The sequence below is a fragment of the Bufo gargarizans genome, chromosome 4, assembly GCF_014858855.1.
Source record: "Bufo gargarizans isolate SCDJY-AF-19 chromosome 4, ASM1485885v1, whole genome shotgun sequence".
NCBI lineage: Eukaryota > Metazoa > Chordata > Amphibia > Anura > Bufonidae > Bufo > Bufo gargarizans.
Genome location: NC_058083.1, coordinates 229,516,632 through 229,538,709, shown reverse-complemented (window position 1 = coordinate 229,538,709; position 22,078 = coordinate 229,516,632). Strand labels below are relative to the sequence as shown.

At 42.0% G+C, this 22,078-nt stretch overlaps 1 protein-coding gene across 2 annotated transcripts in view; it reads right to left on the bottom strand.

Annotated features, from left to right (window-relative positions):
- Nucleotides 1-22,078, bottom strand: part of KHDRBS2 (KH RNA binding domain containing, signal transduction associated 2) — a 413,255-nt gene that overhangs the window by 6,930 nt on the left and 384,247 nt on the right. For both annotated transcript variants that reach the window (XR_006388819.1, XM_044291554.1), the window contains exon 8: nt 4,282-4,340. Coding sequence is in view for 1 of the 2 variants with exons in the window: in XM_044291554.1 (XP_044147489.1) it covers nt 4,282-4,340 (59 nt within the window). In the remaining variant the exon portion in view is untranslated. The remainder of the gene's footprint in view (nt 1-4,281; nt 4,341-22,078) is intronic.

Here is a 22,078-nt window from a genome sequence, read left to right as displayed (position 1 = left end):
TATCCTAGCGATATGCCCCATTGTCTGAGATGAGACAACCCCTACACAACTGATTAGTACCAATCCCTTGAGTTACCTTCTCATTGTGCATGTGGAAATGCTCTTACTTTCACTATTAAACAGATCCCTGATTTCTACTGTTTTTCTGCGATTTGATTTCACCAAATGTCACTGATCACAATCATTCAAGATTTTTTTCCAATCAAATTACTTCCTCGATGTTTCCCCACTGTCTTTCCAGTTTTTAATAATGTGTTGGACAGTTCTTTACCCATATTTTCAATATGATTGTTTAACAAATGAGAAGCTACTCACTGCATCAGCTAGTGGTAAATAACTTGTTGCCAGATGAAACTTAATCACCCATGCAGTAATTATCCAATGAGAGGCTCTTACCTATTTGCTTAGTTAAATCCAGGTGGTGACCTTTTTTTTGGCCAGGCAGTATATGTATACCGTCATAAACTATGGCTTTTACTAAATATAAACACATTTCTGGGTTGCATAACAAATTAACAAATGTAGTCAGATAGTATAAAATATAACCAACAGGAGCATCTTCTAACCCTCATCTTTTCATATTAAGTTCGGTATATAAATAATAACTTGTAATTCCATCTAGGCTGAATTTGCCTGATTTAGAAAATAAATTCTGTCCTACCAGGAAATCTTATTATTCTTACAGAGAAACTATCCATTGGGTTTTTTGAATTACTTCAATTTATTTTGTATATTTATGTTTCCTTTGAGATATGTAATCCTTTTCTTTCTTTCTCTACATGCAGTATTTTCTCATTTCTTTATTTTCTCAGATAGGCTTCTTAAGCACTTCTTGGTACTTCAATAAGTCAGATCAGAGTCTCGTAACAAATGTTCATGGGCTGCTTGGTTAAGTTCAATATGGAAGTCTGTCTCTGGATTACTGAAGATTGCAACTAATATGACTTAGAAGATTTTAATGTATATTGTATTATTTCTTACAAAGTCGTCAGTATTTTAATTTGCTAGTTGCACTCTAGAGTCTAACATGACCATTTCAAGTCTCAATTACTTTTAGACTGTTGCAATAATCAGGCCAGTTTAACACTTTACAATCTTAACTTGCCTGCCTCCCTGAAAATGAAAAAAATAAATAATCAAACTATAGTTTCTGTGATTCAAACTATGTGTAGGACATGGCCCCAAACATTGATTTGAATAAAATGATACATCCCACATAATATAGGAATGGATGCTGCATAAATAAACTTAAAATATTCCTTTAAGATCTGAAAAGCACTACTACCTTTCAAAATGGGCTAACACTTGTTCTCCATGCAATATAATATGAGCAGATATCCCACCCACAAGCAGTAAATAGTTACATTTGTTTTAAGAATCTAAGTAATAAATGAGGTTTTCTCATGTAACAGGCAAGTGGCGTGTAATCAAGTATATCTGTTATCAAATCAAGAACAGCACAGGCAACAGGTATGCTCTCCTATAGGCCTACAAGTCACATAGGTACATTTTGGTACATAAACTATTGAGGAATGCTGCAAACAAAAAATACAATGGACTTTAAGTTATAAGTCCATGCTAGTTATTGATGGGCTGCCTTGTATTTGCATATCCAGTAGAAAGTAATCAATCACTGCTGAGAGAGGTGGGGGAGTATTCATAAATACAATGGCTCAATGACTATACTACTATGGTGACTGTACTAGGGCACAAAACTTATAGGGCCCCATGGCAAAACTTAGTTTAGGTCCCCCTGCCCCACACAGTTTCCCAATACACATGCAACAATCACTCCCATGCAGCGCACTGCCCAAGATTTCTAATTTATTTTATCAAGCAGAAACATTTTAACATGCAAAAAAGGTAATACAAAGGTTGCTCTCCACTTTACCCATTTTATCAGACTTCTATGTCAGAAAAAGTGGAATATGTGCTTCACAAATATGGCATTCATTTTGAATATCACATTTCTCAATGTATTAACACCAAAATGGCAAAATATTTTAATAAATGTATTTTTATGAAAGGAAGTGCAAAGGGCCTTCCGCATTTCTGACTCCAGCAGATAGTACAGTAGATCCTCTTTAAGCGCACAAATGGGATTTGAATAAATTCTTCTTGTTTCACATTACTGATACTAATTTGAAGTGACATCTTTCAGCAAATATCTGACATTTGCAAGATTATTAATTGTCAGTTCTAGTGATATGAAGATTAATGGCCACCATGCTCCATAGAAATTAGACTTCTGTTTTTCAGTTACTGATAAGATACAGGGCTACAATAATAAAGTAAGTACGAGCTTAGAAGCATAATAACGCAACTACAAGCTTACACTTCAAAGCCTCCTACAATGTCTATACAGTGTCTATTTTGATAAAAATGAACATCCGTATTTTTAAAAATAAGCTGCGCCTTAGGTGCAGTGTTTTCAATAGTGTAGCAGAATTAATCCAAAATTGGAGAGGAAGACTACTGTATAACCCATGGGGTTGAAATACAGACCCAATATTCAGATACAGTAAGTAATGGCAGAAAGTCAGTTATCAAATCAGATATTTCCGTAAACTAGATTTCTTCAAGGTAAGGAATGCTACGGAATAAGGCACAATGATTTTACCTGCCAACAGTATGTAGAATTTATAATGTATATGATGGTTACTCTAATAAAATTGCCACATATCACACACCACTAGACCACCAGTGATTGATATTTGCATGTACTGTACAGTGATTTTGAAAGTCTGTCATTGGGAAGCTCCATATGTTTTCACAATGGTCATATTTAAACAACTAGATTATAAATGATCTTGAAATATTAGGATGATAAAATATATAGTCAAAGTCAATTAAGGCAACATTCTGAAAGGGCAACAAAAATGTTGAAAGAAGCACCAAACACAAGTTCTTAAAAGGAAATCACACTTGACAATTACTGGAATGTTCAGTACAAATTGACACTACAAGAACACATGAAACATTCAATTATATAATAAAAGGATTTTACTCAAAATCAGAAATTATTTCAAGCTTATAACGTAGAAAAGGGATCAGCAACCTCTGGCACTCCAGCTGTTCAGAAACTACCACTCCCAGAATGCTTCATTCCCTTCTATGGGAGTTAGAAGAGCAGCCATTCATGTTTGCATGCTAGGAGTTGTAGTTTCACAGCAGCAGGAGTGCTGAAGATCGCTGATCCCTGACGTAGAATAACTTCACCAAAATCAATTTTCAACAAACCACATTTGATTTTCTGTACAACAATATATATATTTTTTTTTAATAACAGCAATAAGTAGTGCCGAGCGAATCGAAGTATCTGAAGTTGACATCAATCCGAATCTCAGGAAAAAATTTATTTGTCACAAAGCCAAATTTCCTCATGATTTGTGATAACTAATAAATTTTTCCTAAAATGGTGGCAAAAAAAAATAATTATACTAACGCAGGTCCTTTGATGCATTTTCTTCAATCAAGACGGGAGCAAGTGGATGAGGGGAGTAAAAATTTTTTTTGCCTCTGAACAGCTTAATGTGAGTGACAGATGCTGCAATCAGGGGAGTGGCATGGCGACTGTTCCCTGCTCCTTATAATGGACAGCGATTCGTGACAAAGTAATTCGTCACAAATCAAATTTCCTGTTAATGGTCATCAAAGCAGCCAAATAGAATTTTCCAAAACTTGACGCTTCATCTCTAGTAATATGAATACAAGATGTTACCAAGATTCATAAAATGTATGTACTGAACAATGTCGGTTTGTACAGGTGTTCTTATCTTGGCTCTTGGTTCAAGATACTGAATGTCAAGATGAGTGGTACAAGGGGACCAGCTTTAAAAAAGAATGATTGCATTACTCTGGCAAACGTTTTTTTTTCTCAAAGCTTGCCATCTTGCACTTCTCAGCATATTATATTTCACACCAAGAGCCAACGGAAGGAAATACACATCTGTAATCCCTATCCTTATGACCAAATAGGGCACATAGATATTAAAGCAGGAGTTTCTCCACTCTAAGACTCTAAATTGGCTTGTACATGTATTACATATTGGTCTATTCACTTAAATGGGTGCTATGTAAACTACATTTTCTCTTGTGGCCTTTTGCAGTTTCTGTGAGTGATACCAGATGATCACCATGGACTCAGTCAGAGCTATTATAAGATCCTTGATAATAAGCAGCTCCATGGTGCATATTGTCTTATTGGGATGACTCTTTCCAACCAATCCTCGAATAACTATTTATATATTTTCTGAACAAAAAATGAAGGATCAATCTTACCATAACTGTTGAAGTTTTCTTCATTTGTTCCATGTCCATAGTCATAATATTTTGGAACACTATAACATATAAAATCAATAGTTAGTTAATATTATATAAAATGAAAAACTGGATGATCAGTTAATAATAAGTAATAATGTTTTTAGAGACAATCGCATTTCTATGTCAATCTTTAAATAGCCCATGAAAACTCTAAAGGTGATCAGAAAAAAAAATATGTTTACAAAACAGAATTTATTAAACTTCTAAAATTTTCTCTAGATTTCTGATACTTTATAATTTGATATAATATATAACGAGTTTACCTGCAAACTGTTATGTATTATTAGGCTACTTTCACATTTGTGGCACGGCTTTCCGTCAGGCTGTTCTGGAACAGAATGTCGGGAATCAGCAACATTCTTTGTATGGATGAATCCCAATATATATGCCGGGTAGTGGTCAGGTGTCCATATAGTCAATGGGGCTAGCGGGTATTTCGATAGCATCCAACAAAAAACAGAAACAGCGTGCCAGAGAGCTGGGCTGCAGATGTGAACGTAGCCTTAGCTGCTCCGAGAGGAATAGCTAACTGGGGTAGAATTATTATTACAAGTATTATCCACTTACAATGGATCTACCCTATAGTCAATTTGCATTAAGACACCTAGCAGGAATATATGTAAATTCTAAATAGGGATGTAGTTGACAAAATATATGTAAAACGGCAGCAGAATGGATTGTTTTCTTTGTTTAACTCGCATTGACATTGCTGGGAGTTATCTGCAGGAAAGTGCCAGATTTGTTTAAATCCTCATATTGGTAAAAGCCAAAGGGACTAACAGTGATGTGGGTATTGTGTAGAAATATGTTCCTGGAAAGACTTTTATATACATTGGCAACTAACCTGGATGTTTAGTAAATCTCTCATGTAGCGCAACCTGACATCTGCCATGTTATAATTAGTCACATGTGAGTGCTTTCATGTCTCCACAGGTAACTGACAAGATCAGAACATTGTTCAATGCTTTAAGGTTATCAAGTATTGCTTTCTGCTGTAATCAATTATATGTAACAGGCCTACCCAAGATGCTATACTCCATTTCATCACCTGATACACTTGCGTCTTGCTTTACCCTTCACTGTGAAAACACTTGGATGGAAATGAACACAAATCATACCTCATATATAAAGAGTCCATGTAACATGATCACTGCCTACAATGAGCAAGGTTATGTGAAGAACATCTTATTCGTGGCACTTATTATCTGTTGGGTGCCATGGAATCTAGCCTTTGACTTTGTCTGACAACTGCATTTCTTGCAGAGACAAGATTCTGGATGAAATATATGAACTGCGGTTGCATTTTATCTAACCTTTACTTAATTTGATCTATAAAAAGTAACAAGTGTATTGAACCTGTTAATAAAAGGGTCTAAAACTTGTGCTGAGAAATAAAATAGGTTAATTGCTTGCAATAAAGCATGTCTCAGTGCTGCCCGAGGGGAGCTATGCGGTAGAGAATCTGATGCAAGCCTGGAGCAAAAGAGTTCACCTAGATTATTGCAATAAAAGCAACCAAATATAAACTAGAATGTAGATGTGTATGAGGTTCTACCTGTGCTGATAAATATCACAAATTAAAGCCAAAGTGCATTCTGTACTGTATAGTACATTTAAAATATATACATAAAAAACAGTGCATTTAGGCTGTAGCACAGATTTCTTCTCTATTCAGATCCACAAAAAACGTAAATCACAGACTCAAAACTATGTATGAAAAACAAATGTATGTGCATCCTGCTTATTGGCAGAATACATTTAAAGGTTATTCAACTTTATATCAACTGGACTGCTCAAACACGTAACTTGAGCCTAACTTTCTGAATGTATGCAACTTGGAGCTTAAGCACAGGGCAATGTAGAAATAACATGTATGCAGTATGAAGCCCTGGGCAGTTAAATACTGCTGTATGGCCCCTCCAGATGGCAATGCTTATACGATAGAATGTGCAACAATTGCTTAACCCTTTTGCTACCAGCGCCATCCATGTATGGCCCTGGAGCGATGTGTAAACATGGCACCAGCTCGCACGTGCAGCGGGCGCCTAGGCCGGCAGATCGCTGCTGTTTCCAATAGCAAATACCTGTGGATAATTACCATGGCCGGCAATAATGCAGATCACAGTAATTAAATGCTTTAGATGCCGTGATAAAGTGGGACCACGACATCTAAATGCACAAAACCCTTCCTACCGATGTCCCATGCGGCAAATTGGAGCATCGGTAGTTGTGCTAAACACTTTCAGCCTCGCCACCAGACAGGATGAGAAATGAGCAATATTCAGTTTAAATCGCATTTAAAAATCCCTGACAGAACAAAATTTAAAACATAATTTATAGGGTCATATATGAGTCTAAAAAAATCACAATTTTTTTTATAAAAAATATAAAAGTTTAAATCACCCCCCTTTCCTTATAATTAAAAAATAAATACCTAAATAAGATTACATAAAAACATCATGGTATCACTGTGACCGAAAACACCCATACTTTTAAAATAGACAAAATGTTTTACAATACAGCGAATGGCGTAATGGAAAAAAAGGGTCAAAATGGCCAATTTGAAATTTTTTGTGATCAAAAAGTCACGCATACTTCAAAATTGCATTAATAAAAACTATAGATTGTCCCGTAAAAAATGAGCCCCTAAACAGCTCAGTAGACATAAGTATAATAATGTTATGGGGGTCAGAATATGGTGATGCAATATCCTTATGGGAACATGGGGTTTAAAGGGCACCTGTCATCATGAAAATTTAGTGCATTTAACAGGCAGCATATTATAGAGCAAGAGATACTGAGCAGATTGATAAATAGGTTTGTGGGAAAAGATTTAGGAAAATGATTAAATTAATACATATAAGTTTGTCTTTTCTGAGTCTGATTGTACACAGGGTCTGTTTTATTAGTGATTGATAGTTATCAATGCATATACACATACAGGAAAAACTATAAATCACTGATAAGACCAACATGGCTACTGAGCTCATAAACAGCAGAGATTGTAATCGGTAAATTACAAATTCCATGGAATCTTTTCATTGCTCTGTAACATACTGCCTGCAAATTGCACAGAATTTTCATGGTGACAGGTTTCCTTTAAATGTATTTATTTTACTTGTATATTGCTGGCATATTCTACAGTACTTTACAGACATTATCATCACTTGTATCATCAATCTAAATCCTAAATCCCATGTTCCCATAAGGATCTCAGTTTTGGCAAAATATGTCAGGGGCTTATTCACTTGTCTGGATTTACACATAGTTTTTGCCATTTTTAAATTTAGATTTTTTTTTTACATTCATTTTGAGGGTGATTTTGTGACAAAAAACACCAACTCCAGATGTTAACTGATAGCCTATGACAATTTTTTTTTTTTATTTAGTTGTGTGGGGTTTTCTGTCTGCATTTAAAAGCATGCCCCATATTGAAGCAATGACCTTTTTCAGATGTTTTTCACCCCCTTCTCCATAGGGGAAAAAAATGTTTGAAAAAATTCAATTCACAAATTGGGAAAAAAATGCCACTAAAAAAGGGATCATGAATAGAGTTGAGCGAACACCTGGATGTTCGGGTTCGAGAAGTTCGGCCGAACATCCCGGAAATGTTCGGGTTCGGGATCCGAACCCGATCCGAACTTCGTCCCGAACCCGAACCCCATTGAAGTCAATGGGGACCCGAACTTTTCGGCACTAAAACGGCTGTAAAACAGCCCAGGAAAGGGCTAGAGGGCTGCAAAAGGCAGCAACATGTAGGTAAATCCCCTGCAAACAAATGTGGATAGGGAAATTAATTAAAATAAAAATTAAATAAATAAAAATTAACCAAAATCAATTGGAGAGAGGTTCCATAGCAGAGAATCTGGCTTCCCGTCACCCACCACTGGAACAGTCCATTCTCAGATATTTAGGCCCCGGCACCCAGGCAGAGGAGAGAGGTCCCGTAACAGACAATCTGGCTTCATGTCAGCAGAGAATCAGTCTTCATGTCATAGCAGAGAATCAGGCTTCACGTCACCCACCACTGTAATAGTCCATTTTCATAAATTTAGGCCCAGCACCCAGGCAGAGGAGAGAGGTCCCGTAACAGACAATCTGGCTTCATGTCAGCAGAGAATCAGTCTTCATATCATAGCAGAGAATCTGGCTTCCCGTTACCCACCACTGGAACAGTCCATTCTCAGATATTTAGGCCCCGGCACCCAGGCAGAGGAGAGAGGTCCCGTAACAGACAATCTGGCTTCATGTCAGCAGAGAATCAGTCTTCATATCATAGCAGAGAATCAGGCTTCACGTCAGCCACCACTGCAACAGTCCATTGTCATAAATTCAGGCCCAGCACCCAGGCAGAGGAGAGAGGTCCCGTAACAGACAATCTGGCTTCATGTCAGCAGAGAATCAGTCTGCATGTCATAGCAGAGAATGAGGCTTCACGTCACCCACCACTGCAACAGTCCATTTTCATAAATTTAGGCCCAGCACCCAGGCAGAGGAGAGAGGTCCCGTAACAGAGGATCTGGCTTCATGTCACCAGAGAATCAGTCTGCATGTCATAGCAGAGAATCAGGCTTCACGTCACCCACCACTGCAACAGTCCATTTTCATAAATTTAGGCCCAGCACCCAGGCAGAGGAGAGAGGTCCCGTAACAGAGGATCTGGCTTCATGTCACCAGAGAATCAGTCTGCATGTCATAGCAGAGAATGAGGCTTCACGTCAGCCACCACTGCAACAATCCATTGGCATATATTTAGGCCTAGCACACAGGCAGAGGAGAGGTTCATTCAACTTTGGGTAGCCTTGCAATATAATGGTAAAATGAAAATAAAAATAGGATTGAATGAGGAAGTGCCCTGGAGTCCAATAATATATGGTTATGGGGAGGTAGTTAATGTCTAATCTGGACAAGGGACGGACAGGTCCTGTGGGATCCATGCCTGGTTCATTTTTATGAACGTCAGCTTGTCCACATTGGCTGTAGACAGGCGGCTGCGTTTGTCTGTAATGACGCCCCCTGCCGTGCTGAATACACGTTCAGACAAAACGCTGGCTGCCGGGCAGGCCAGCACCTCCAAGGCATAAAAGGCTAGCTCTGGCCACGTGGACAATTTAGAGACCCAGAAGTTGAATGGGGCCGAACCATCAGTCAGTACGTGGAGGGGTGTGCACACGTACTGTTCCACCATGTTAGTGAAATGTTGCCTCCTGCTAACACGTTGCGTATCAGGTGGTGGTGCAGTTAGCTGTGGCGTGTTGACAAAAGTTTTCCACATCTCTGCCATGCTAACCCTGCCCTCAGAGGAGCTGGCCGTGACACAGCTGCCTTGGCGACCTCTTGCTCCTCCTCTGCCTTGGCCTTGGGCTTCCACTTGTTCCCCTGTGACATTTGGGAATGCTCTCAGTAGCGCGTCTACCAACGTGCGCTTGTACTCGCGCATCTTCCTATCACGCTCCAGTGCAGGAAGTAAGGTGGGCACATTGTCTTTGTAGCGTGGATCCAGCAGGGTGGCAACCCAGTAGTCCGCACAGGTTAAAATGTGGGCAACTCTGCTGTCGTTGCGCAGGCACTGCAGCATGTAGTCGCTCATGTGTGCCAGGCTGCCCAGGGGTAAGGACAAGCTGTCCTCTGTGGGAGGCGTATCGTCATCGTCCTGCCTTTCCCCCCAGCCACGCACCAGTGATGGACCCGAGCTGTGTTGGGTGCCACCCCGCTGTGACCATGCTTCATCCTCATCCTCCTCCACCTCCTCCTCATCCTCGTCCTCCTCGTCCTCCAGTAGTGGGCCCTGGCTGGCCACATTTGTACCTGGCCTCTGCTGTTGCCAAAAACCTCCCTCTGAGTCACTTCGAAGAGACTGGCCTGAAAGTGCTAAAAATGACCCCTCTTCCTCCTCCTCCTCCTCCTCCTCCTGGGCCACCTCCTCTTCCATCATCGCCCTAAGTGTTTTCTCAAGGAGACATAGAAGTGGTATTGTAACGCTGATAACGGTGTCATCGCCACTGGCCATGTTGGTGGAGTACTCGAAACAGCGCAACAGGGCACACAGGTCTCGCATGGAGGCCCAGTCATTGGTGGTGAAGTGGTGCTGTTCTGTAGTGCGACTGACCCGTGCGTGCTGCAGCTGAAACTCCACTATGGCCTGCTGCTGCTCGCACAGTCTGTCCAGCATGTGCAAGGTGGAGTTCCACCTGGTGGGCACGTCGCATATGAGGCGGTGAGCGGGAAGGCCGAAGTTACGCTGTAGCGCAGACAGGCGAGCAGCGGCAGGATGTGAACGCCGGAAGCGCGAACAGACGGCCCGCACTTTATGCAGCAGCTCTGACATGTCGGGGTAGTTGTGAATGAACTTCTGCACCACCAAATTCAGCACATGCGCCAAGCAAGGGATGTGCGTCAAATTGGCTAGTCCCAGAGCTGCAACGAGATTTCGCCCATTATCACACACCACCAGGCCGGGCTTGAGGCTCACCGGCAGCAACCACTCGTCGGTCTGTTGTTCAATACCCCGCCACAACTCCTGTGCGGTGTGGGGCCTGTCCCCCAAACATATGAGTTTCAGAATGGCCTGCTGACGTTTACCCCGGGCTGTGCTGAAGTTGGTGGTGAAGGTGTGTGGCTGACTGGATGAGCAGGTGGAAGAAGAGGAGGAGGAAGCCGAGAAGGAGGAGGTGGCAACAGGAGGCAAAGAATGTTGCCCTGCGATCCTTGGCGGCGGAAGGACGTGCGCCAAACAGCTCTCCGCCTGGGGCCCAGCTGCCACTACATTTACCCAGTGTGCAGTTAGGGAGATATAGCGTCCCTGGCCGTGCTTACTGGTCCACGTATCTGTGGTTAGGTGGACCTTGCTACAGATGGCGTTGCGCAGTGCACACTTGATTTTATCGGATACTTGGTTGTGCAGGGAAGGCACGGCTCTCTTGGAGAAGTAGTGCCGGCTGGGAACAACATACTGTGGGACAGCAAGCGACATGAGCTGTTTGAAGCTGTCTGTGTCCACCAGCCTAAATGACAGCATTTCATAGGCCAGTAGTTTAGAAATGCTGGCATTCAGGGCCAGGGATCGAGGGTGGCTAGGTGGGAATTTACGATTTCTATCAAATGTTTGTGAGATGGAGAGCTGAACGCTGGCGTGTGACATGGTTGAGACGCTTGGTGACGGAGGTGGTGGTGGTGGTGTTGGTGGTACATCCCCTGTTTGCTGGGCGGCAGGTGCCAACGTTCCTCCAGAGGCGGAGGAAGAGGCCGAGGCGGCAGCAGCAGAATAGGCCGAGGCGGCAGCAGCAGAAGAGGTAGCAGGGGGAGCCTGAGTGACTTCCTTGGTTTTAAGGTGTTTACTCCACTGCAGTTCATGCTTTGCATGCAGGTGCCTGGTCATGCAGGTTGTGCTCAGGTTCAGAACGTTAATGCCTCGCTTCAGGCTCTGATGGCACAGCGTGCAAACCACTCGGGTCTTGTCGTCAGCACATTGTTTGAAGAAGTGCCATGCCAGGGAACTCCTTGAAGCTGCCTTTGGGGTGCTCGGTCCCAGATGGCGGCGGTCAGTAGCAGGCGGAGTCTCTTGGCGGCGGGTGTTCTGCTTTTGCCCACTGCTCCCTCTTTTGCTACGCTGTTGGCTCGGTCTCACCACTGCCTCTTCCTCCGAACTGTGAAAGTCAGTGGCACGACCTTCATTCCATGTGGGGTCTAGGACCTCATCGTCCCCTGCATCGTCTTCCACCCAGTCTTGATCCCTGACCTCCTGTTCAGTCTGCACACTGCAGAAAGACGCAGCAGTTGGCACCTGTGTTTCGTCATCATCAGAGACATGCTGAGGTGGTATTCCCATGTCCTCATCATCAGGAAACATAAGTGGTTGTGCGTCAGTGCATTCTATGTCTTTCACCGCTGGGGAAGGGCTAGGTGGATGCCCTTGGGAAACCCTGCCAGCGGAGTCTTCAAACAGCATAAGAGACTGCTGCATAACTTGAGGCTGAGACAGTTTCCCTGGTATGCATGGGGGTGATGTGACAGACTGATGGGGTTGGTTTTCAGGCGCCATCTGTGCGCTTTCTGCAGAAGACTGGGTGGGAGATAATGTGAACGTGCTGGATCCACTGTCGGCCACCCAATTGACTAATGCCTGTACCTGCTCAGGCCTTACCATCCTTAGAACGGCATTGGGCCCCACCATATATCGCTGTAAATTCTGGCGGCTACTGGGACCTGAGGTAGTTGGTACACTAGGACGTGTGGATGTGGCAGAACGGCCACGTCCTCTCCCAGCACCAGAGGGTCCACTAACACCACCACGACCATGTCCACGTCCGCGTCCCTTACTAGATGTTTTTCTCATTGTTATGGTTCACCACAACAACAAATATATTATTTGGCCCAATGTATTGTATTCAAATTCAGCGGGATATAAATTTGAGGCCTAGTATTTAGGCGCTGGGTGACCGGTATGGATTTAGTGACAGAATTAGACTTGGAAATGCACAGAAGCGTGTGTGTGAAGTTATTCTGAATGACCCTATGTGCACCTTCAATATTATATACCCTTTTAGGGATAGATTTCAAATAGCTCTGATATAGCAGAAACCACTAAATTATGAAATTGCTAAATTGGGAATTGTACTTCAACCCAGAACAAAAAATGTGCTTTGACGGGCACTAAATAACTTTCCCAGCTACAACAGGACAGCGGTAACGAGAGATTTAGAGGGATTTAAATTTGAGGCCTAGTATTTAGGCGCTGGGTCACCGGTATGGATTTAGTGACAGAATTAGACTTGGAAATGCACAGAAGCGTGTGTGTGAAGTTATTCTGAATGACCCTATGTGCACCTTCAATATTATATACCCTTTTAGGGATAGATTTCAAATAGCTCTGATATAGCAGAAACCACTAAATTATGAAATTGCTAAATTGGGAATTGTACTTCAACCCAGAACAAAAAATGTGCTTTGACGGACACTAAATATCTTGCCCAGCAACAACAGTACAGCGGTGGGTAACGAGAGATTTAGAGGGATTTAAATTTGAGGCCTAGTATTTAGGCGCTGGGTCACCGGTATGGATTTAGTGACAGAATTAGACTTGGAAATGCACAGAAGCGTGTGTGTGAAGTTATTCTGAATGACCCTATGTGCACCTTCAATATTATATACCCTTTTAGGGATAGATTTCAAATAGCTCTGATATAGCAGAAACCACTAAATTATGAAATTGCTAAATTGGGAATTGTACTTCAACCCAGAACAAAAAATGTGCTTTGACGGACACTAAATATCTTGCCCAGCAACAACAGTACAGCGGTGGGTAACGAGAGATTTAGAGGGATTTAAATTTGAGGCCTAGTATTTAGGCGCTGGGTCACCGGTATGGATTTAGTGACAGAATTAGACTTGGAAATGCACAGAAGCGTGTGTGTGAAGTTATTCTGAATGACCCAATGTGCACCTTCAATATTATATACCCTTTTAGGGATAGATTTCAAATAGCTCTGATATAGCAGAAACCACTAAATTATGAAATTGCTAAATTGGGAATTGTACTTCAACCCAGAACAAAAAATGTGCTTTGACGGACACTAAATATCTTGCCCAGCAACAACAGTACAGCGGTAACGAGAGATTTAGAGGGATTTAAATTTGAGGCCTAGTATTTAGGCGCTGGGTGACAGGTATGGGTTTAGTGACAGAATTAGACTTGGAAATGCACAGAAGCGTGTGTGTGAAGTTATTCTGAATGACCCAATGTGCACCTTCAATATTATATACCCTTTTAGGGATAGATTTCAAATAGCTCTGATATAGCAGAAACCACTAAATTATGAAATTGCTAAATTGGGAATTGTACTTCAACCCAGAACAAAAAATGTGCTTTGACGGACACTAAATATCTTGCCCAGCAACAACAGTACAGCGGTAACGAGAGATTTAGAGGGATTTAAATTTGAGGCCTAGTATTTAGGCGCTGGGTGACAGGTATGGGTTTAGTGACAGAATTAGACTTGGAAATACACAGTAGCGGGTGTGTGTGAAGTTATTCTGAATGACCCAATGTGCACCTTCAATATTATATACCCTTTTTGGGATAGATTTCAAATAGCTCTGATATAGCAGGAACCACTAAATTATGAAATTGCTAAATTGGGAATTGTACTTCAACCCAGAACAAAAAATGTGCTTTGACGGACACTAAATATCTTGCCCAGCAACAACAGTACAGCGGTAACGAGAGATTTAGCGGGATATAAATTTGAGGCCTAGTATTTAGGCGCTGGGTCACCGGTATGGATTTAGTGACAGAATTAGACTTGGAAATGCACAGAAGCGTGTGTGTGAAGTTATTCTGAATGACCCTATGTGCACCTTCAATATTATATACCCTTTTAGGGATAGATTTCAAATAGCTCTGATATAGCAGAAACCACTAAATTATGAAATTGCTAAATTGGGAATTGTACTTCAACCCAGAACAAAAAATGTGCTTTGACGGACACTAAATATCTTGCCCAGCAACAACAGTACAGCGGTGGGTAACGAGAGATTTAGAGGGATTTAAATTTGAGGCCTAGTATTTAGGCGCTGGGTCACCGGTATGGATTTAGTGACAGAATTAGACTTGGAAATGCACAGAAGCGTGTGTGTGAAGTTATTCTGAATGACCCTATGTGCACCTTCAATATTATATACCCTTTTAGGGATAGATTTCAAATAGCTCTGATATAGCAGAAACCACTAAATTATGAAATTGCTAAATTGGGAATTGTACTTCAACCCAGAACAAAAAATGTGCTTTGACGGACACTAAATATCTTGCCCAGCAACAACAGTACAGCGGTGGGTAACGAGAGATTTAGAGGGATTAAATTTGAGGCCTAGTATTTAGGCGCTGGGTCACCGGTATGGATTTAGTGACAGAATTAGACTTGGAAATGCACAGAAGCGGTGTGTGTGAAGTTATTCTGAATGACCCTATGTGCACCTTCAATATTATATACCCTTTTAGGGATAGATTTCAAATAGCTCTGATATAGCAGAAACCACTAAATTATGAAATTGCTAAATTGGGAATTGTACTTCAACCCAGAACAAAAAATGTGCTTTGACGGACACTAAATATCTTGCCCAGCAACAACAGTACAGCGGTAACGAGAGATTTAGAGGGATTTAAATTTGAGGCCTAGTATTTAGGCGCTGGGTGACAGGTATGGGTTTAGTGACAGAATTAGACTTGGAAATACACAGTAGCGGGTGTGTGTGAAGTTATTCTGAATGACCCAATGTGCACCTTCAATATTATATACCCTTTTAGGGATAGATTCCAAATAGCTCTGATATAGCAGGAACCACTAAATTATGAAATTGCTAAATTGGGAATTGTACTTCAACCCAGAACAAAAAATGTGCTTTGACGGACACTAAATATCTTGCCCAGCAACAACAGTACAGCGGGTAACGAGAGATTTAGAGGGATTTAAATTTGAGGCCTAGTATTTAGGCGCTGGGTGACAGGTATGGGTTTAGTGACAGAATTAGACTTGGAAATACACAGTAGCGGGTGTGTGTGAAGTTATTCTGAATGACCCAATGTGCACCTTCAATATTATATACCCTTTTTGGGATAGATTTCAAATAGCTCTGATATAGCAGGAACCACTAAATTATGAAATTGCTAAATTGGGAATTGTATTTCAACCCAGAACAAGAAATGTGCTTGAACGGACACTAAATAACTCGCCCAGCTACAGCACTAGGGACAGATTTAGCTGGATATAAATTTGAGGCCTAGTATTTAGGCGCTGGGTGACCGGTATGGATTTAGTGACAGAATTAGACTGGGATATGGCCAAAAAATAAACAGACTATTGCTGGTTAAATGCACTTGGTGTGACAGCTTCACCCTGATGTAGGCTTTAGCCAAAAAACAACCACACCATTGAGGGTTAAATGCACTTGGTGACAGGCGCAGCTTGCCCCTGATTTTGTATATGGCCAAAAAATGAACAGACTATTGCTGGTTAAATGCACTTGGTGTGACAGCTTCACCCTGATGTAGGCTTTAGCCAAAAAACAACCACACCATTGAGGGTTAAATGCACTTGGTGACAGGCGCAGCTTGCCCCTGATTTTGTATATGGCCAAAAAATGAACAGACTATTGCTGGTTAAATGCACTTGGTGTGACAGCTTCACCCTGATGTAGGCTTTAGCCAAAAAACAACCACACCATTGAGGGTTAAATGCACTTGGTGACAGGCGCAGCTTGCCCCTGATTTTGTATATGGCCAAAAAATGAACAGACTATTGCTGGTTAAATGCACTTGGTGTCACAGCTTCACCCTGATGTAGGCTTTAGCCAAAAAACAACCACACCATTGAGGGTTAAATGCACTTGGTGACAGGCGCAGCTTGCCCCTGATTTTGTATATGGCCAAAAAATGAACAGACTATTGCTGGTTAAATGCACTTGGTGTGACAGCTTCACCCTGATGTAGGCTTTAGCCAAATAACAACCACACCATTGAGGGTTAAATGCACTTGGTCGCAGCTTGTGCTGGCGCACCACAAGACACAAAATGGCCGCCGATCACCCCAGAAAAATGAGACTGACAAACGGTCTGTGCAGCCTAAAAACAGTGAGCAATTGAGGATCAGCAGCTCAATGATCCACAGCTGCAGATCGATCAGTTAATCAAGTCCTTTGGAGGAGTTAATCTGCCTAATCTCGCCCTACTGTCGCAGCCGCAACCTCTCCCTACGCTAATCAGAGCAGAGTGACGGGCGGCGCTATGTGACTCCAGCTTAAATAGAGGCTGGGTCACATGGTGCTCTGGCCAATCACAGCCATGCCAATAGTAGGCATGGCTGTGATGGCCTCTTGGGGCAAGTAGTATGACGCTTGTTGATTGGCTGCTTTGCAGCCTTTCAAAAAGCGCCAAGAAAGCGTCACAAAAGCGCCAAGAAAGCGACGAACACCGAACCCGAACCCGGACTTTTACGAAAATGTCCGGGTTCGGGTCCGTGTCACGGACACCCCAAAATTCGGTACGAACCCGAACTATACAGTTCGAGTTCGCTCATCCCTAATCATGAACACAGGGCGCAAGGTAAAACATTTACATGCTTTTACCAGTGTTTTTTTTTTTGTGTTAGCATAAATTCATGTGTGAATGGGTCTTAATTACATACCAATCTGCTTCTGTGGCACATTAATGTTAAGGTTTCTGCAGACTGTGTATACTTTATCTTCTATAATGTAGGTCAGTGGCGTTTTGCTGACCACTTTACGGCATGATTGCACTGGCTGAATGAATATATGGCCATTAATAAAGATCTGATAGTTTTAAACCCTGGAGGAGAGAAACAATGCTATTGCTCTAAATATATTGTAATTACAAAGGTGCCCCGATAGAGGACTGTATTCTTTAATATGCACAGGTCCATTCACCTTTCACATATATGTTAATGATTTGTTTAATTAAAGTTCTATTTGATAGCTGATGATTAAATTATTACTAATTTAGCAATAGGCAATAAAACTGCTCAATAGATAAACATGTAACTGAGTAAGTGCAGTTACATTTCAAGCCTCTGATCTACAAAACTTATTGTTTTAACATGAATGGTAACATTATAATTTTTTTTTATTTTTTTTATTTAGTATGATTTTGTGAGGTACTTAGAAACAATAGCCTACTCTTTAAAGAATGAACAGATTCAGGCTGAACCTTACTTGTATTTATAATCTAAATGATAAGATACTTGGGCAACCTATTCAAATAATATGGAATGGCCATGATACAGATTAGCAGTGTCAGCCATTGATTGCACCTTTGTGCTATGGCATCAGCTTCTAAAACATGAAACCCAAAGTTCACTTTACATTCGATTCTTTCAAAAAAGCAAATTGTTTAATATATTTATTCCATGGTGATGGAGAGATTGTTATTATAACAATGTTTAAAGCGAGTAAATGTACTTAACTAACTTGTACGAATTAACTTCTTTTGTGTTAGGTAATGGCTTCTGATGGACAATGTAGATAAAAGGTAAAACTATAGCCTCTCAATTCTGTTGTAATTTGCATTTATAAACCATATTATTAACCCCATAATCAATTATTGCCTCTGTGTGTTCAAAGTAAGATAACTGGTACTGAGCAGCATTAAAGGGACATGTCAACATCATGCAGGTAGAATCTAAGAAGAATACAAACAGTGTATAAGAAAGAAGGTGTGCATTACCACTGATGTTAAAAACCTTCTTATCACACAACCACTACTTAAAGGAAGACGGTCAATGCTTTTTGACTTCTCAAAATTGCTGACAGTACCATATTGGAGATGGTGGAGATGTATGAGGCTACCTGGGAGAATGGCAGAAAACAGAAGAAAAGAGCTTAGAGTACCATTAATTAGAAAAATATATACGCTTTTATTGAATTCATGATAAAAAACACACATATAGTGAATGCCAAGGACAGGGTAAGGGAGCAGGGGAAAAGAAAACGAGCGCCATCCTGGATGGACACACTGGTCACAACGTATAATGGTCTATCAATAGGGTTACTGCAGATATGGGAAAAACAACTAATGATGTATGGTACAATGACCAACCCATAGGTGCAGACCTGATGGATAATAAATGTGCGGACTGTGTGCGGACTGCGCGCGCCACTCCACCAACACACCTGGAGACGAGTAAGTGCTGCTTCTTTTATTGGCTGAAGGAGACATAAATTCCTGGTCCGCAGTGATGGCGCTACCCCCTGACGAAGGCACGCCGAAACGCGCGTTGGGGTAGCGCCATCCTGGTTTTCTGTTCACATCTGGTCCCATATCGGTGAGTGTCTGATCACAGGTTCCCAGCCATGGCTATGTGCTGCCAACGTTGAGCTATTTCGCCTGGTCCATCACTGTTGATCCAGTGGTACACTGTCTACACCCTGTATGACCTATGTTTTTTGTACCATATATTATGCACTATAGCCATGGCGGTTTGACCATTTTTTGATCTCCACTCACCCTTCATAATTTATTATCTGCACCTATGGGTTGGTCATTGTACCATACATCATTAGTTGTTTTTCCCATATCTGCAGTAACCCTATTGATAGACCATTATATGTTGTGACCAGTGTGTCCATCCAGGGTGGCGCTCGTTTTCTTTTCCCCTGCTCCCTTACCCTGTCCTTGGCATTCACTATATGTGTGTTTTTTATCATGAATTCAATAAAAGCGTATATATTTTTCTAATTAATGGTACTCTAAGCTCTTTTCTTCTGTTTTCTGCCGTCATGCTCGGAGCTTGTACCGAGTTATTTACTTTTGGGTGTCCCCCTATATTTGTCTATTATACGGGCATTGCCCTTGCTATATATGCTGGGGGACTTCTGGGGTCATTTTCTTCTCTTTCTGATTTAACTTATACTGTGTCTTTTTCACAGATCTCTTTGACCCGCATAAAAATGGATTACAAAGCCAGGGAACTATCTTGGTTATCCCAACTCGATGCTGTTTTCAGGGATGAGGGAGCAGTGGGTGGTCCCAGCGGTGGCACGATTAAGGAGACTCAGGGTTCACTCCAGCGGCTGCTACACAAGAGGGCACGGACGTGGTGGAACAAGGCCTTCCTGGAAAGGTACCTCCAGAGAGGCCTCATACCGCGCGGCCTAAGGATACAGGTCTTCCTGTCTTTTCCCATTGAGGATGACACCTTCTCCTCTAAATGGGAGGAGATCTGCAATCAAAGCTCTTTTAAATTTATTGAGCTTTTGATTGGCCATGACAAAAAGAGCCTTGAACAAATAGATAATGATATTGATTCCCTCCAGGCGAGTCTATCCAGTAACTGTAGTGCTGAAAATTTGAAAAGCTTTCAAGAACACCTAAACATACAATACCCGATTTGGGAAAAGGAGATACAGGGAACTAAAATACAGAAATTCTCCAGGGATAACAACGATCTACAACAAAACCGTGTTTATAAATGGAAAAATAAGGAAGCTGGTAATCATAGACATAAGAACCGGTCACGCAGCAGATCTTCCTCAATGTCCTCCGTATCTTCTGCTGGGGACTCCCAGACACAGGACATCAACCCTACTCGCCTTACCCGCAATAAAAGAAAAATGGAGCATGGAAATGGCCCTGGTGGAAAGAGACAACCGGAATCTACCGCGATCACGAAACCACCTCATAACGAGCCTAAGGTAATTAATCTATCCGATCATGTGCTTTCTAGGACAGATGTCTCTCTTTTGGAGAAGGGTTTGTCATACGCACCCAGTTGCGGTTTTGACTGCTTCATTGCCGTTAAGGATTTACATCTTTTCGGGCGGTCCCTAATGATGAAGAGGTGGCATGCCAGAGGTGACTCTACGGGAATCCTTAACACTGAGGACGAGCAACGGGCTTTACGTGTGTTGGAGGATTTATTGGCGGAACAAGAGGGGACCAACCGCCAATGTCACTGATTTGATACCCTCTGAGATCAGAAAAAGATCTACCAAGTTTCCCCCCTTGTCTTTATGTCCGGCTATAGACCTTTTTGTCAAGGCTGTTAGTAGAGATTTCAAACAGATACCCCTGTCAATACAATATGACAACTTGAATAAGGATCAACGACACAGCCTTGGCAAGATAAAAAACATCAAAGACGTGGTCTACAAGCCGGCTGACAAGGGGGGAAATTTGGTGGTCTGGCCTCGGAGGATGTATCTGGCGGAGGCTTATCGACAGCTGAATGATCCAGTCTGTTACCAAAAATTAACGTTTAACCCCTCCATCTCTTACAGAAATGAACTGATGAGACTCCTGGATATGGGTCTAGAGAAGAACATCATCTCCAAAAAATTATACGAGGCTCTCATTATCCAGGAACCCGCCATTCCTACCTTATACCTTCTGCCGAAGGTTCATAAGAACACATCTGTGCCCCCAGGTAGGCCCATTATTTCTGGGTGTAACAGTATGGTAGAGGGTGTGTGTAAGTTGCTGGATTTTCACTTGAAGCCCCTTGTAGAGACCTTACCATCCCATGTTAGGGACACATCTGATTTCCTGAAAAGGATACAGGGAATCACACTTGAGGATGACTAATATCATGGTGACATGTGATGTTGAATCTCTTTATACCAGCATTCAACATGTGGATGGGTTGAGGGCAGTGGAATTTTTCCTATCGGCCAGCAACCTTACCCAAGGAATTTTCCTCATTTTTGCTGCAGCTTTTGAGGTTTGTACTCACACGGAACTTTTTCTCCTTAATGGGTCCTTCTTCCTACAGCTCCAGGGAACAGCAATGGGTGCAGCCTGCGCACCCGCATATGCCAACCTGTTCCTGGGGCTGTGGGAGAGGGACCTCTTCCTGTCAGACGGACACGTCGTCATGGACCGCGCCATTTTATGGGCGCGGTACATTGACGACGTCTTCATGATCTGGCAGGGCACGGAAGAACAACTCCACGATTTTTTCAGGCTCCTTAATACGAACTCCAGGAATATCAAATTAACATATACACACCATAAATATAGGGTGGATTTTCTGGATGTGTCCGTCTTTAGAAACCATGATGGACAGATCGGAACTGATGTCTTCCGCAAGGAGACAGCCGTTAATGCCTACCTGCATGCAACCTCTCTACACCCTAGGAATACCATCTCCGCCATTCCCATCGGCCAATTTTTACGCATCCGCCGGATATGCTCCGACGATGCAACTTTTGAGAGGCGAGCCTGCGAGCTGAAGGATCGTTTTCTCAGGAG